The sequence below is a fragment of the Gopherus evgoodei genome, chromosome 3 (assembly GCF_007399415.2).
Source record: "Gopherus evgoodei ecotype Sinaloan lineage chromosome 3, rGopEvg1_v1.p, whole genome shotgun sequence".
Classification (NCBI taxonomy): domain Eukaryota; kingdom Metazoa; phylum Chordata; order Testudines; family Testudinidae; genus Gopherus; species Gopherus evgoodei.
Window position 1 is genome coordinate 121,701,991 of NC_044324.1, and position 18,500 is coordinate 121,720,490.

The 18,500-nt window shown below is 39.4% G+C and overlaps 1 protein-coding gene across 4 annotated transcripts in view; it reads left to right on the forward strand.

Moving 5' to 3' along the window:
• Positions 1-18,500, forward strand: part of ADGB (androglobin) — a 221,736-nt gene that overhangs the window by 56,292 nt on the left and 146,944 nt on the right. For all 4 annotated transcript variants that reach the window (XM_030556520.1, XM_030556521.1, XM_030556522.1 and 1 more), the window contains 4 exons: positions 2,969-3,055; positions 4,800-4,993; positions 8,163-8,291; positions 14,641-14,735. In XM_030556520.1, coding sequence (XP_030412380.1) covers positions 2,969-3,055; positions 4,800-4,993; positions 8,163-8,291; positions 14,641-14,735 — 505 coding nt within the window. The remainder of the gene's footprint in view (positions 1-2,968; positions 3,056-4,799; positions 4,994-8,162; positions 8,292-14,640; positions 14,736-18,500) is intronic.

Sequence of the window (18,500 nt, forward strand, 5' to 3'; positions counted from 1 at the left end):
TGCTCCGTGAATGCCAACAGCAATCTTGAATCATTTCTTTCCATAGCACACAGCAGGACAGGCACCATGGTGGCATTATCAGATTGCAGATCATGAAATACTGGAAGATCAGCTGCATTGTGTTCATAACACTCATCACAAGACAGACAGGATCCATGCTTTTAGCCAGAGATGGCGGACACACAATTTACAAGGGCTGTTGAAAAGCAGTGTAAAACATAGTAGGAAGCCCATGGAATGATGGGATGAAGAAAATTATATGATAGGATGCTACCTTATATGATAGAATTGCACTGCAATCCTTTCCTAGAGCACCCAGTGGCAGATGGTGGCAAGTTGCACAATGGGATAGCTGCCCACGGGTGCACTGCTCTGTATGTCAATGCAAGAGCACCAACTGTGGACACACTCTGCTGTCACAAGGATCATTGTGTGGATATGCACCAGCAGTTTAATTACAGTGGTGGAGGATTGTCAACATAACTTAAGTTAACTTAACTTTGTGGTGTAGACATAGCCTTAGTTTATTGTTAAAACAGAGAAGAAAAAATAGAATCAAGGATAGAATTTCATTTGTAACAATATAAACAAACATGTTCTCTTTTTTAAAAGGGAGGTTGTATTTAGCAATAAGTTGTAAATTTTAAAATTCTATTCTGAGAATGAGTAGTGTATTTTATTAGGTCAAGTTTTTCTTGAGAGTGACCTTTAAAAAAAGATTAGGACTTTTGATTAGGAAAAGGAAAGAAAAATAGTGGAGCTGGAAAGTGGATTCTGAAGAGGCAAAGTTTAAACTGCAGTCTTTATTTCTGTGGCAGTCTAGTGAATGTATTTTGTAGTATTTGACGGAGAGGGTCACATCCTGCATATTTTAAACATAATGTTTGCCAGTCACTTAAGTTATCAATTCAGAAAGATTTTCGTAGTTCATGAATGATATACTGGATATTCTTTGACTCCTTGCTGGGCCTTTTCATTTAGTGTTCAACTTCTGAAATAATTACCGGTATGCATTTGTTAAGATACCTTCCCAACTCTGAACTCTAGGGTACAGATGTGGGGACCCACATGAAAGCCCCCTACGCTTTTTCCTACCAGCTTAAGTTAAAACCTGCCGCCGCCACCATCACCACCAAGAGATTTAACAGGAAACAGGGAAAGGACCACTTGGAGTTCCTCTTTCCCCAAATTTCCTCCCAAGCCCTTATACCCCCTTTCCTGGGGAGGTTTGAGAATAATATCCTAACCAATTGGTTACAAAAGTGATCGAAGACCCACACCCCTGGATCTTTGGAAAAATCAGTCAGGTTCTTAAAAGAAGGGATTGATTTAAAAAGAAAAGGTAAAAATCATCTCTGTAAAATCAGGATGGAAAATAACTTTACAGGGTAATCAGATTCAAAGAGCCCAGAGGAACCCCCTCTAGCCTTAGGTTCAAAGTTACAGCAAATCAGGGATACCTCCCTCTAGCAAAGGAACATTCACAAGTTGAGAAAAACAAAGATAAACTAATACGCCTTGCCTGGCTGTTACTTACAAGTTTGAAATATGAACAACTTGTTCAGAAAGATTTGGAGAGCATGGATTGATGTCCGGTCCCTCTTAGTCCCAAGAGCGAACAACACCAAAACAAAGAGCACAAACACAAGCCCTCCCCCTGCCCAGATTTGAAAGTCTCTTGTCCCCTTATTGGTCCTTTGGGTCAGGTGTCAGCCAGGTTTCCTGATCTTCTTAACCCTTTACAGGTAAAAGGATTTTGCTGCCTCTAGCCAGGAGGGATTTTATAGTATTGTCTACAGGAGGGTTGTTACCCTTCCCTTTATAGTTATGACACTATTCTTATAAAAGACAAAATTAAGGAATCTGACTATATCAAAGCTTTACAAAAATAAACATCATAGAGACAACTAAGTATAAAAACATGTAGGAGATATGTTTGCTAGTATTTATCAAAAAATGTAATTTAGAGGTACTTTGCATATAAAATAAAACCGACAAACATAGAACTATGGTCTATGTATAGAAACATAGACCATCACAAGATATTGATAATTAGGGTTTAGTCATGATTTTGTCACATGTATTCAGCAGCATGGTGAAGCACTGCCCCAGGACTGACCTGGGAAGCAGACTGTGGCTCAGTCACAGCTTGCCTCTCAAGTCCCCTCCTGCTCCAAGGTGATGGTGGGGTTGGGGAGCAGGGATGGACCCTGCCCCAGAATCTGGCTCTCCACGAGCAATTGTGTCTCAAGACTTTCAACATTTGAATCATGTTGTTTGCCTACACATAAGTGAGTTTTGTTTTCTAGTATACTGCAACATTAGTTATGGGAGTTTAAAAAAAAAAAAGTCTAGGCTGAAATTTTCAAAAGCTGATTAGTGACTTAGAAGCCTAAGTTCCATTTTCAAAAGAGAGATTTTACACTTATGAGTAACTAAGGTACTTTTAAACATTTTACCTTTAGTTTAATTAAATATAAGTTTAGAGGCCGTAAGACTGAGGTCTGAGAACCCAGCAAAGAGACATATATGTGAAAGTTAATTTTGTGTGGCATTTATAAGTTGGTAGAGATATCAGAAAATTTATTTATAACAAACTTCAGATAACCTTTTGGTTTCCAGTTTTATTTAATCTCATTACTATCACGTGACATTGCAGAAACAAGTGCTAATTGTAGTAGATTTTCTTAAAAGGGTATATTATACACTTTAAATAAATTTAAAAGAGAATTAGCTGCAGCCCATGAAGCTGAAAATGTTGAAACTTCAACTGGAAGATCTTTAGCAGCAATGGATTCAGGAACATCCGTAATGGCTCTGTGTGTTGATAGCTTTTTTTACAATAATTTGCTAATCTCTATATGCCTGATCTAACCTCTATTAATGTTATTGTTAACTATTGACTTCCATGGGAGTTGTATCAGGCTCTACTTAACTATAAATATTTTAATATTTGAATTTCTTGTAGTATACACGAAGCTGGAAAACGAGAGCTGGAGGAATTCACAATTCTCCATGCACTTACTGGATGGATACCGGAAGTTATTCCTCTCCAGTGAGTTCTTCTGTTAAGCAATAAATACTATTTTTCAAAGAGCCTAGATGAACTGAGATGTGGGCCTTAAAAATCAATTTATGAAAGGTCAGGTTTTTAACTCTAATAAGTGGGGAGATGTGTGTTTAAAGACTTTGAAGGTCAGAAGCTTGCAGTCTCTGAAGAATTTTGCTAAATTTATGTCTGCAAGCATTTCTGACACTTGTGAAGCTATTACCAAGGTTAGAGCTGATGATGTTTCTTTTTAGTTACACTTTTTAACTCATATTGAACCCAGCAATGAAAACAGTCTACTTTGCTATGTATGTCTGGTTTATTCTGATATGTGACAGGCAAAGATTATTTTAATATATAGTAGCATCACTTTGTATAAGAATTTACTGTAGGAAACACAAGAAATCCTATGTGTAACTAGAAACAAAGAGGTTGAGTTCAATTGACTGTTCTTTTCACATTTCCAAGCTGATGCAACTTGTTTACTTTTATTTCAAGCTAAAATACTAAACTTCATTTAATAACACTCTTGCTCCCATTCTCCCAGCTCCCTCTCCCTGATAGCTCATATTCAAGTCCATTCTGAACAGCCAGTGCAACAGGGAATTAGTCTGACATCCTCCTTTTTTTGAGTGGCTGATAGGGATATATGGTGTAGTAGGCTCTTTTTGTAAAAGAAATAGTACTTTTGCAACTGGTAGCCTTTTAGTTAATGTATTTTAAAAGAAACAGTTAAACATTAAATGGACTAATATTCCAACAGTAAATAGTACGTAAGGGGCCAAAATTTCAGTCTGGCCTTATATAGGGCCCCTACTTGTGCTTGCAATATAGGTTACCAGGTACTTAGCTGTTTAAGCCCCAGAATATGCCGGCAGATCAGAAATTTAGACATCCAAGTGACCTAACTTACAGGGGTCATATTGCATCTGCAATTTACTACTTCAGCAATGAAAGCTAGTGTCTGACCCTGAATATTATTTTGGGGTTTTTTTTGTTTGTTTTGCAAATAGGATTGAGTACTACACCGTTGCTGAGTGCAGTAACACAGAGCTGGCTACAGCTTGTTGCACAATAAACTGTTGAGAGATATGGTTTTAAGTTTTTCATGCAGTTACTGTGGGAGTCAGTTCAGGTTCCCTCCACTCCCCCGCCCCTTCCACATCAATTGATCAGAGTTTACTTTATTTCTGGATGCAAGGATCCCCTATGGGGAGCCAGCACAACAGCTGCCATCATATCAAGGGACTGTTAGACAGTCTTTGTTGGATTCCATGGGGAGAAGGTGTTGGAGTTGGTTTTATTGAGGTGAATAGGAGCAGCTAGAAGGACGTTTGGAGGGGTGTTTCTTTTTTACAAAATCAGGATTTACTTATTAAGATGTTTACTCTATGTCTCAGTTTAAGATCCTACATTATCGTTTTAGTGTTGCAGAATGATCTACTGAAGATTTCCCCATTAGTTGTAAAGTATCAGGTCTTCCACAGCAGTGTCCCCTAACAAGCATGAGCACAGGATGGCTTGATGTGCTGGCTCCACTAAGCAGTCTGTCTATAACGCCTGGCACAAACCCTGTTCTTGCCAACGCTTGTTGTTTTTCTGACAATTATACATGAAAACATATAAATACAGCAGTGTGCTTGTTATCTGAAATAATACAGTTACTTTTCCAAATTGTCAGATTCAGAGCAGAAAGCCTTGTTCGGTAGCAAATATAAGTAATGTTGATGTATTGTATGTATTTTTTAAGGCCTGGATATTTGGATAAAGTTTGGATCTTTTTAAAAGACATAGTGCCAGAATTTAAGCTACCAAATGAGACGACAACTGAACTGAAAAATCCTCTGTCAGATATGAAGGCTAAAGAGACCAAAGGGCCTGAGTTAAAAAATGAAATTCCAGTTGCCAGTAAGCAAGCAGAGAAGGCTGAGAAAATTGGCAAAGGTAGGAAACTCCCGATACTGTAAAAACTTTTCAAACTGAAGATATGCAAAGTTAACATAATGCTCAGCATTCAAGCACATCCTACTTTGTTACACTGTGTGCTACTCTATAGGCCCAGTCTTGCTCCCATTGAAGTCACTGGACCAAATTCTGCTGTTGGTGACACCAGTGTAAATCCAGAGTAAGTCCAGTTTTAACTGTTGACCATAGTGGTAGCAGGGTTTGGGGCTAATTTTTTTGAAGTATCTCCTCCCTTTGATTCATTTGTGGCAGAACACTGTGTTTCACTGTTTAGCACATGGACATTTCCATAGAAACGTGTTCCTTGTAGAAAGAAACAAGTATATAGGTTACAATTTGCCCTTAGGTGATTGACCCAGTGTAATTCTGACCAAGAAGAGCTTGACAGCATTATTTATTTCATAATGGGTGTTACAAGGTGGTGATTACTTGTAAGGAGCTCAGAAAACTAAAATTAACATGAACATGCAATTTCAAAAGTGTCTTTGTTTATTTTTGTAAAGTAGGAAAGGAAGATAGCAGTGTTTTTGTGTATATCTTTGTGAACATGCGAGTGTATATAAAAATCTGTTCATATATGTTTAAATCAAAATGCAACTATAACTTCTATTCATGGTATTGAAGGTGAGTTAGTATATTTAACATTTCTGGAATTCAATTTTCTGTAAAATCCCATTCGAATTTAAATAGAAAAGTAATGTTCCAGGTTTATTAATGCACTTATTCCACAGTGTCATTCTGCAATGTTTAGATCTCATTCTTATTTCTGTTAGCTTCAGTTTTTACAATACAACATATGTGTAGTTCTGCAACAACTCTGTATGTTATAAGAAAGCATAAGCTATAGACTGAATCCTGTGTTCACTGCCTACCCTAACTTAAACTTAAAGATACTGGGTGAGATCCTGAGTTAGCCACTCTCTGGTCCCTGCGCACTGAGCAAAAGAGCCAGAATGATGTAAAACCAAGGAACTTGAAAAGCCCTGGAGCTAGCCGGGGGAGAATTCCCATTGTGCAAGAACTGTGGAAAATAGCCTCAGGTACCTTCTGAGGACCCTCTCTCCAGCCTTGACATAGGAAGCTTCACAGCTGTTCCGCAGGCAGGATTGAGGGCATAGGGTTGCAGAGATCCTGAGCAGCACTGTCCGCTGTAGGGCAGCCCAGGGAGGCTGCTGTAACATAGCCTCCATCTAAATTACAACAGGGACCACTCCAGCCCTTGAAACAGTTGATAATGAGGACACAGCACTGGCTTCAAGCCATTTTAGGCCTTGGCTACACTGGCGCTTTACAGCGCTGCAACTTTCTCGCTCAGGGGTGTGAAAAAAAACACACCCCAGAGTGCTGCAAGATACAGCGCTGTAAAGCGCCAGTGTAAACAGTGCCGCAGCACTGTAGGCTAATCCCCAAGAGGAGGTGGAGTACATGCAGCACTGGGAGAGCTCTCTCCCAGTGCTGGCGCTGCTACCACACTCACACTTGCAGTGCTTTGAAGTTTCGAGTGTAGCCAAGCCCTTAGTCCCATCACCCCTTGGCTGTGAGTTCTGTGCTGTGCCTCTGAAAGGCTTATATTACTTATTTTTTAAATTATTTGCTTTTGAACATTCAAAGTGCATAGTTTCTGAAGTCTTAGATTTGTATCAGTGATGGAAATATGGTATTAACCTATGAGACTAACTCTTGCATGTTGATATTATTTTAGATGGGGTTGATAAGATTATCTATAATTAAGATTGTTTGATAACTCCCATTATAACCACCATATTTTCAGTTGTTTATATTTTTGGCAAACTTTAACCATTTGGATGAAATTTTCCATTCTGGGTTTGTGGCTCATGCTGAATTGTTTTGGAAAATTTGGGCCAAAACAGTTGAATCACTCAGGTTTGGCCCAGTTGCTCCTCTGTGATGACAGAGGAGCTGTTGGGCCAGTTCTGCACTTATAGGCAGCAGTCCAGAAATACCAGTCACACTAGGTAGCTGCCTAGCAGGACTATAGCTAGAATGGCTTCTGGTCACCCTGCTTGACTAAGGTAGTGTGGGGAATGAAGCTGCCTGAGTCAATTGCAGAGAAGTCAAGAGCCAGACCTGTGGGAAGGGAGCAGATGAAGTTGATTGGGACAAGGAGTATGCGGTGACTGGGGGGAGGAGGGGACTGAAGCCTAGACAAGGAGACTGGGACTGGAATCTGGGTCCAGAATCGGGTGGAGACTCAGAGGCAGTTGTCAGTGGAAACGGATCTGATGAGGACCCAGGGTAGGGATGGAAAACTGGGAGTGACTGGGCAAGGAAAGTGACCAAAGAGTTGAGGGCAATGGAGATAGGGAGAGACCGAGATCAGATGAGGAATCTGGCAAGTAAGATTGGAACTGGGAGCCTGTAGGGATAGGGATCAAGGACATGGGGGTGGAGCGACCAGAGACCACAGATGTGGAAAGATAGAGATTGAAGATCTGGGATGTGGGGAACTAGGACTTGGTGGGGGAGGGGAGAAAGGAGGGATATGGCATTAAAAGCCTGAGAAGTGGAGGCTTGGACTGGCTAGGTGAGGAGAATGTGCCCATGAAAGCACACTCTTTACAGAATCTGGAATAGAATCAAGGTTCCTGAGTCTCACTATTCCTCTGGTGCCAGCAAACCCGCTGGGAAAGTGTCCCATCTTCCTCGAGTGCTAGTCCACACAGAGTATAACAACCTCCTCCTGCTATCAGTTACTCGTAGTTCAAGAGGCACAGGTCTGTGTGGTGGATTTAAGTGCTCCATCCTTGCAGGTGACCCATCATGTGGTGTGTACACACACACACACACCCTACCTCTCTGTCTATGTCAAGGAAAGAAAGTCAAGCACTCAAAAATTAAGTGCCAGAATTAAGGTTGCCTATTTCCCCTGATCAGGTCCATTAATGTAAAAACTACAGTGCCTTGTCTCCACTAGGATTTTTACAGGTTTCTGTCTTGATGTAAAAAACAAAACACAGCCTTTGTCTTTACTATGCTTTCTCAATCTATTCTACTTATCTAACTGAGCAAGAATTTTACTCTTTTTCTTTTAAAAAGCTTACCTGAAATACTGATAAGACAATGAGGTTTCATGATTTAAAGGCATTACAAGGAAAAGAAAAGATGTAGTCTTTATTCTGTTTGGTAGATAAGCTGGAACAAAGAGAAATTGGAAAGAAGAAAAGTAGAGATGGTGAAAAAGAAAAAAACAAGTCAGCACCTCATTTTGCACGAATCGCTACAGACATTCAAAGTTCCCTTCAGTCCTTTACTGAGAGTAAGTTATAAATGCTTGTAGAATTTAATCAGTTGGTTGTTTTGCTTTTGGTTTTCTACACAGATATGAAGGTATTATGTGTAGTTGTTTGTCATCAACAACCATCAGGAAGCTTGTTAGTTTGACATCTGATTTATGTTCACTGTTAGTGGAGTAAAAGAACTATAAACTTTAAAATTTATTTGAAAAAATATCTCTTCTTGTTTAATAGTTGTGGAAGTGTAACAGACTCACTTCTGGGCCAGCAAAAGGCAGTATTAAAGCACATTATGGAAAGAAAAAAGCAAATGCCTTAATAGTGTGATGGTATGTTTAAATATAGAAAGGAGGGGAGAAACAGGTCTCAGTGAACTGGAACTGGAGGTTTTGTTAGATCAATAAAAGGACAGGCAGAATCACCAAATCGTGGTCAAGAGGCAACATTTTCTAGAAGACTTTTTCTTTGCTGCTGTTACATTAAAGGAGAAGAGACAGTTGGTGGTGTGCAATGGAAGATGGGTGTGAAGAAGAAATGGAGGAGAAAACTGATTCTGGTTCCATGTCTGGTGGAACAAAAGTACCCTTTGATCTCAGGCCTACTTCAGAGACCAGATGAAATGCAATCATAATACATGTGAGAGACCTTTGTTCCATGAGAGTAAAAAAAAAAAGAAAAGGGCTGTTGTTACTATTTAGTGGGACAATGAAATCATTTGAAAAGCAGTGATCCATGGTATATTTCAGCCAAATCAGTAGAGCTGTCATATCCTGAATTTTCAGGTATCAAAAACTCGAGACATCTAAAGAGCTGCAAGAATGAAGAACTAGGAAAGCTAGCCCAAGGGAAAAATTAAAACATGTTGTGGAGGCATTAGCAAGGTGAAAAGAACCAGAGCTGAGTCTGAAAGTCCCAGTCAGAGATGCATGTTCAGATACTTAGTAAATGGGTATGATAAGAATCTGAAACTTGTAAAGAAGGAATCTGTAAGGTGGGTAAAAAATTTAAGATTGGTTGGCTGTGAAGAAAAGGAGCGTATTAAATTTTAATGTTTTTGACAAATTCCTGAATTCAGTCATCCTGTTTTCTATAATTTTACTTCCCATATTTTCCAATATATGTATATAGGAGACTGACACAGTCTCCTTCACAAACATTGAAAAGGTGGGTCATCTATTCTCCCTTTTAATTTTATCAGCTATGGCTGTGATTGCAGAAGAATGTGGAACTTTCAGGGTGCTTAATACTGTGGTAGATCTTACTTCATTCCCAATGAGGTTGAAGTAGTGTGCTGAACACCATATAATATTATCTTTGTTTCTTTTCACACATAATATCAATAGTATTAAGGAGAGACATTTTCCTTGTATGAATGCTCCTAGCCAGTATCAATACATTGTTTCTTTGTTTGACCAACCATCCTGTATTAATTTCAGTATTGATTATTCTGGGTCTTCTTTTTTTCTTCACTTGCCACATGTAGTATTGGCCCTCACATTTAACGTTATCTGAAAAAGTATATCCAGGGCAAAGTGCTTCACTCACTTTTTTTAAACTGCTGAGTTTGTGCTGCATGGAAAACCATGTTAACATAAAAGAAGGTTGCAACTCTCCTAATAAATTCAAGTGTTTTGTCTTTTTTAGTTTAGTGGCATAATCATCAATTGATCTTTGCTATGTTTTGGGTGTCAAAGATGAACAGAGACTGCTCCTGAATGACATCAGTTTGAAAGCAAAGGCTCAGGAAAATACTAGGTATGAAATGGAATGAACTTAAAACAAATTCTGAGGTTCATCAGAGAATTGAATAACCCTTCATCTCCAAAGTTATCAAAAAAGAAGATGGAAATGCCTAGGCTGGGTGATAAGAATGAATCCAGAGCATCTGTAATGGTAACCATGCCCTTGGACAGCTGGAGGAGCATATAAAGGGTCTGACCTAAATAATCTCTTCTGAATGGTACTTAAAGGAGGGAAAATGTCTGGGAGTTAACATAAAGGACATGTAAAGAGTGATGCAGGGGTGGCGGATCCTTGTTCATGTCCTAACTGACGTTTGAAAGTGCAGGAAGGATTCAGATTCAGAATCATGAGGCTGGTGATGATTGCAGAAAGTTTCTGAATTACTACTGAAAGTCTTGGAATGGGACCTAGATGATCATTGTGCAGCTATGGCATTATCTCACCTTCAGCAGCATGAAATTGCTCTTTCATTTCAGCAAAGTTTCCCTCAACAGCGCATTTGATCTTGAGGAGTCCAAAGGTACTGATCTCCTTTACTTTTTGAGATGAGCATGAATCCTTCCTACATTGCTGTAAAACAACTCTTGATAAAGTGTACATTCTACTTCTTAGAATTACAAAAGAATTTCTTCTTCATTACGTGAGTCCATTCAATCATTTGTTCTTAACTACTTATTTTAAGTTTAGCCTTCATGTACGGATGTTTGGTAAATGCAAATCACTTGTTTATTATTGATCAGCAATTTTCATAATTACTGCTTAGAATGAGAAAGGACCCCTTGGTGAAACCAATGCTGGGAAGACAAAATATTGAAAAATAAGATTAATGGTCAGCTTTATATATGATGGTTATCAGAGGCCTTTCCCACCTTTTAGAAATATCTAGATTCTGGCAAACCAAGGCCCCTAACAGTTCACAGATATCCTCTTTCTCCTCATTATCCAGTGACAATGATTTCACCCACTAGCTGTGTCTTTTGCTCCAGTCACTATTGATCAAGCACAACTCCAGTAGGCTTCTAGACAATTCCTTATCTTTGTTGTTGTTTCTGAATAGCCCTAACAGTCCCAGACAGGAAGGACGTTCCAGTAGTTAGAGTACTAGCATGGGACTTGAGAGAATTTGCTCTGCCACAGACTTCCTGACTGATCTTATGCAAGTCAGTCTCTCTGTGCCTCTGTTTCTCATCTGTAAAATAGGATAGTAGTATTTCTCTGTTACAGGTGTATTGACAGAAATAATACAGTAAAAGATTGAGGTACACAGATACTTTGATAATGGGGGAAATGTAAGTACCTTAGGTAGTTAATAGGTATAAAAAGAGCCTTGATATTCTTACAGTTTGTCTTTTATCTGTGCAGAATAGTTAATTTTCACTCACAGATTGAAATTAGAGTCTAATATTTTTAGTATTAAAAATCTTACAGGTATATGTTGTGTTCAGGTGAATATTTCAGAATGACCTAGAAGAAAATCCTGATAAATCCTGAAAATAAAAACCCTTTGGTCCTTCTCTTTAATATACAAATTTTCCCAGAGTTAATTCTAAATGTTTTTTTGCTCCCATGGGGAAAAAGATAAGCTTGCTCAAAATGTAGTGTTCTCTGAATGAATTTACAAAACAGCAAGATCTAAAACCGTGCAACTGCTGAGATCTCAAATCTTTAGCAGTTGACTGAACAGTTTGTAAATCTTCAGTGACAGATCTAAATGATAGGCATTGCTGGGGCTAAACATTTTACTAATGCTGTAGGTTGTAACACTTTTCACCTAATAATTCACATTTAGCAATGTTACCCATTTTAACCAAATTTACAAACATTGATTTCATGCTACTTTACAGAAGAATAAATTTCCCCCTTAATTTTTGTACAGTGAAAAAAAATCAAAGATTGTTTCATTTTTAAAAGCAGTCAGTATATTCTATTAATGTTAAAGTGGATGTGATATAGCAATCTGTTAATGATTTACATGCTTTAATAATTTGTTCAGTGCCCTGTATACATGTTGTTTCACAGTCCATCTGGACTTGGTTTTGCAGCTTTAGGCTCCACCTGGTATTTGATGAAGTTCTGGTTATTTGAGTAAAATGTTTTCTCACATGAGCTGAAATTGGTCTGGCTTGTGGCATTTACAGTTCTGTAATGTACATTGGAGCTGCTAGTGTTGCTTTTGTAGTAGGTCCAATACGTCTGCAGGGGACTGAGATCAAGCCCAAATGACATTATTGCTTTTAAACAAATGAAACCCATAGTTAACACAACAGCTGTGGCTCACATGGGAGTCACAAGCATGTGGAGAGAGATATTAAGGACCAACTGGAGCATTCACCAACCTCTCAGATTTTACAGAGATGTTGAATTTAAAAGGGTTTGAGAAGGGACATTCAAGAATCAAAGATTTTCTGCAGTATTGAAGAAGAGCATTGAAAGCTTTGCATACATTCCAGAAAGACAGATTTTAAAAGCACATAGAAAGCTGCACTTCTGTCAACATAGATAGTTGGAGACTCACTAGAATTAGACAGGTAATGGATCCGTTTCTATCTTGCAAATCGAAATGACATACAAGGGTACAATCCAGACCAATGAATAGCTGTCACCCATGCCCTGTAACTTGGGGTGCCCTTTACAATGCCTTGCTGCTGTAGCCTCCAACTTGGACTGCTCACAAACAGCCTCCAACATGTTCCCAACTGTGTCTCTGTGTGCTACAGCCAGCCAGCCACACCATGGCTCTTACCAGCCATAAAGATTACCACAGGATGACCTCAACACACTACCAGTCACAGATTTCCCCCCCAGATACATTTGTCCTGTACTGCTCATCCCTCACCTAGATAGTATAAATATACTGAGTCCATTTTCCTTTAAGGGAATAATATGCACACAACTTGTTATCACAGACAGGATTACCTAGACACTTCAATTTGAACTCACTGGATTAGATAAAACAATAACAAAAATATATTAGCTACAAAGAGATTTTAGGTGAGTACAAGTAATGAAGCATAAAAATCAGAAGTGGTTACAAGAAAAATAAAGATAACTTATTGGTGCCTAACTTAACTTGCTTTGAGTCTGATATAGTTTTTCTCACCACATGCTTTCAGCAGTAATACTGACAAAACTGTCCAAAGGCTGCTTTGTCCCTTGACATGCAGTGAATGCAAGGGGCAGGGAGAGAGAGGATGGGGGTTGTTTGGCCCGTGCTTTTTATAGTTCTGTCCCCCCCTTTGAGAAGCATTTCTAGCTGGGAGCAAGGCAATAAACAGTCTTTGTGGAAGAAAACTCCATTCTGTTTCTTTGCTAAGATGTAGATTTCTACCCCTATCCCCTTTTCTGACAAAGAATGACCACTTAGCAGGAAATGATCCATCAGCCTGGTTTTACACCTGGCTAAGTTGTCAGCTTGCCTTTTTGTCTCTGAAGAACTGGTTTGGCCACGCCCCAGACTATTTGGAAAACATACTTTTAGTCATGATTTCAGCTTATGTTTATAGCTTCACATATAACACTGCTACATGCATTTTACCATGATATTATTGATCAGCAAATTGTACAAAAATTGTACAAAATTGCAATAGTGTGTGGGGTGTGAACACGAGTATATTCTGTCACATCACTACATGAACAAAAAATGCCCATGAAAGACAGGAATCAGGCCATGATCAATCGGTTCATACATACAGCACCCACTCCCACAGACTGGGAAAGTGAAACAGGAAGAAATAGCTCCTGTTGGTTTTGGACCATTTATATAATCCAGATTACATATCTAAGGCCTGGCCTCATAGTTAAGTTGACGTAAGGCACTAAAGATACTAAAATGTCACTCCTGCCGATGTAACTTGCCCACTACACCAGCTTAATAACTCCACTTTCATGAGAGGAATAGAGTCAATGTTGATGTAGTTAGGATGACACAGTGTCAATGTGAACACTGCATTGCTTACATCAACTGTTGCTACTTTTCAGAAGCCATCCCACAAAGCCCTACATTGACAGTTAAATGAGTTCAAGCTCTCCTGATGAGGCCACACATTATGCTTGTGTCAGCAGTGTGGACATTCAAAACCTATTTTAATTGCTACAGTGGCTGTACATCAACATAACTTTGTGCAGGAGGTCAGACTAGATGATCACATTGGTCCCTTCTGACCCTAAAGTCTATGAATCTATGAACTTATGTCGACATAATTTTGTAGTGGAGACATACCCTCTCTTACCTGTCTAGGCATTTATATTGTGTGCTGTGGCATCTCACTACCAATATTTTGTAACATTCAGGGGGAAAACTAAAAAGGAATATCTCCTGTGGACCAGTTGCTAACGTTACTTTCTGACAAGCAGCCTGTCTACCTATTTTGTGTAATGCAAGAAAAATGTTTAAAAGATATTAATGCACTAAATTGCATTGGACCAAAACAATGGGGCTTTTCTAGAAATTGTTCCTTTTCAGTGGAGAGTCTGTCAAACTCTTCTTCTCAATTAAATATTCCAATCCTAATTTAATTAGAGAACACGGTGTTCCACAGGAAATTGGAACCATTTGGTGTTATCTGCTTCATAACTTATTTTGATTTTGTCCTGTTCTAAGCAGTATTGATGCAGTGTTCTCTCTTCTAGGCTCTCCAGTGCCGACACTACCACAAATGGTGGTGTATGCTAGCTATGTACCTCTCCATTTGTCTGAAGAAAAGATCTTTGTTTTGGGGCAAATGGTAAGGCTTTGTTCTCTCAGGAAAAACAAATAACTCTTTCACAATTAAGATATTTATTTTGTCACAAGTTCATTTAAAAAAAAATTCCCCAGGAAATGACTGTTCAGTTCAATTTATATTTCAATGCTGAATACTTTTCTTTTAATCTTTACATCTCCATTTCTCTGCCACAGCCCTAGCAATCCCTCAGTTTTACTGCATTTTTCACTTCCCACTCTTGAGTCCCTGTGTTAGTCAGTGTACTTCTGGCTAAAAAAAAGGCAAGATGGGATATTAATGAAAAAAGTAAGCCTAATTACTGTAAGAGCTCCTTGAAAAATTGAGTTCCGTTTTTTTAGTACAATTAACTCATAATTTCTAATAAACTAGTATAAAACAGAAAATAGCCAATGTGTGCTCATTTAAGATGTGATTGTTTTTGTGACTGGTGAAAGTAAGTGGGTGGCAAATGTTACAATTCTTGTTTCTGCAGAAAAAGAAAAAAAAGGAGGTGTAACCTGTTAATATATTTACAATTAATTCACTCATCCAGCCCAAAAGCTATTTGTAATTATGGAGAGGGGAGGATTTCTTGAAACATTAGCTTTAGATGTAAGGAATAAAAACAAATTTTCTCTTCAACTTGATTCCTATTACTAATAATTAGAGCACTTAAAGATTATTAGTCTTCACATAATAAAGAAATGTCTGGCAGTACTTTTATGAGACTGTTTTGAATTAACTATGTTTAATATCAGTTGGACCCGGGATTGTGTTCTTTGTTTAAATTGTATCATGTTACTAGAAGGACCGCTGCAATTTAATCCTGTATAATTGATGTGTTTAGCACAGTTTCTCTATGCTACTGGTAATTTATAGTAATCAGAAAGCAGTCTGGAAGTTTAGTGGTTGCTTTCTGTCCTGTCATATGGAGAGTCAAGTCTAATTCCCCGGTTTTGGCCTCAATCCCTAATGAGGCAGAGATTACCACAAAAGAGGTGCGATAGACCAGGTGGAGTAAGGCAGGTCTGAGGTGTCATTTAGACATTTGTCCGATATGGTCATTTAGTAGACTCAAGGATGGTAGTCTAGGGGGCATAAATATAGAAATATACTATTTCTTCTGGACTTCTTTTAGGCAAGCCTTGTTCAGACCATTTTTGGGGACCCAGAAATCCACCATTGGAAAGTAATCATATTTTGGAAGATTAGTTTAATTACGTGGTTGAGATCCTGGTTCCATTAAAGTCAATGAGAGTTTTGTCATTCAGTTCAATGGGACCATGATTTTTGCATTTTTTTCTTTTGGCCTACTTTATTGGTTTACATCTCCTAATGCTTGTATAGCTGGGTTTTGGCTGGTTACAGAAAGAATGCAGAGTTACTCAAATAAAAGGGGAAAAATCAATAGTTTGATATTACTCTAGTATGTATCTTGGCCAACAGTTATCTGCCAAGATCTACAGTAAAGTAGCTAAACTGGTTGGCTACAGTGCAGAATCACTTCTAAACACCAGTTGGCTTTGCTTCTTACATATGAAGTACTATCTGTTTAAATGTGTGCTTCCTCAGGCACCACTCCTGCATGTTATATGTTCAGGAGGAAACATCACATCAAACTGATGAGATTGCTTATGGATCTTTTCTGTATTCTGGCTTGATTTCTCTTTATTTTCAGTCACACTGTCAATCACAATCACAGTAATTGTTGCAGAACTAATGGAGTTCTAGGGATGTTAGACAATGAGCGGGAGCAATGGGGTGTGCTTTTTGTTGGAATGCAGTATAAAGATGAGTAATTGGTGTAGTCTGTTTAGTGAACAACGGAAGATACATAGCTAAAAAAAGAAAAAGAAAATATGTCCAAATATTAACACTAAACATTAAGTAGTGAAGGAATATACTTAAATTGGAAGATAACTGTTTAAATGAGAAGAGCACCACTCAATGTCCATATCTAAAATTGCTCTTAGGTCATAGTTATAGGGCCCAGCTGTAGTGTCTTTACATACAACCACATGTACTAAAATAGACAGTTAGATTAAAGGACTAAATCTGATTTAAAAAAAAATAGCTGCAGAATGATTTTACATTACGGATGTTTTCACGAGCCACCTAAATAAGCCAGTTGCTTAGTAAAACTCTGCCACCTTGTAGATGTCAGCATGAAGCTGTGGCCAACACTTCAGAAAAATAATGTAATCCTTCTGCCAGGCCAAGTTGATAGCAGCAAGGGCTGGGTTCAGTACATAGGGGTCCCCTCCCAACAATGTAATGCAAAACCAGCTCGAGCCCCCACCCAGTGACCTGGGAAAATCTTACACACACTCCTGGGCACCTCGAAGAAGCAATACTTCCCCTCTCACAAGCACAGAGTCTCAGTGTAGCAGAAAATGTTTAATAACATGAGATAAACGACATCAGCATTAAATTGGGAAAACACCACAACTAGAGTTCATAGACCAAACCATGAGTAAAGACCCACCCCAGCAAATTGGGCCATGCCCTTTCCCTTTGATTCTTGAGTCCAGCAACCCAAAAATCACCCAAAGACCCCAAAGTCCAACACCCCAAAGTCTCTTGAGTCCAGCAACCCAAGAATCACTTACAATCCCAAAAGTCCCACAACCCAAAAGTCTCTGTCCTGGGTCAGTGCAGCCCCAGAGTTCAAAAGTTTATCTGCAGGGTTTTACCCCCCCAGCCTGGGTGGAAAGTGGGGGGTATTAAGGGGTACATTACATGGTCCAAGGCCAACTGCCTCGCCTCCCCATGGGGTTCTGCTTCCGCCTTCACCACAAACTTCTCCGCTCTACCAGCCGCTTCTCTCCTCCAACGGTCCCACAAACTGCTCTGCTCTGCCAGCTGCTCCGCTCCACCAGCCTTCCTGTGAGACGCTCCCGCTGTCTCCGCAAACTGCTCCGCTCCACTCCGCTAGCCACTTAGCAATACAGCTTCAGGCTCCGCCCACTAGTCAACACAGCACTCAGTGATCTCAGCTTTTAGTAACTTTAGCTCTTTAGTGATTTCAGCTCTTAGCAATTTCAGCTTGTAGTAGGGGAGCCCCAGTGCTGGTGCACCATTAGCCCAAAGTGAATTCAGCTCAGCAGCCCATAACTAGATTCCTAATGGAATCAAAATTAGCTCTGACATTCAACAGTGGAGAAAGGAGGAGCTGAAATGAGTGTTTCAGGCTCACAAAAGGGGCCCACGCCACCAGCCTCTCTCAATTCACTGGGTTTTGGAACTCATGTCCCTTGTCTAGCAAATGCTACTTAGTTGATGGTAAAAGCAGCAAAGAGTCCTGTGGCACCTTATAGACTAAAAGACGTATTGGAGCATGAGCTTTCCTGGGTGAAAACCCACTTCATCAGATGCATCTGACGAAGTAGGTATTCACCCACGAAAGCTCATGTTCCAATACGTCTGTTAGTCTATAAGGTGCCACAGGACTCTTTGCTGCTTTTACAGATCCAGACTAACATGGCTACCCCTCTGATACTTAGTTGATGGTGAGACCCTCTGTCATAAAACAGTTTCGTGGTCCTTCATTCACATAATCAGGGTAACAACACATTATTCCTCCTGCCCCAATAGCAAAGAAACTGGGAATCCCCCAGCTGCCAAAGTGACCATTTTGGGCTGCTGTGGGCTCATGCTAGGCCAGGTGGGAGTCCCTTTGCAAACCAGATCAGCCCCTGAAGTTCTTTTCCACACTCGCCACAATTCACCGCCAGATGTCAGGGTAGAGCTCATCCTGACTCTGCTTACAATATTTTTAAAAACATT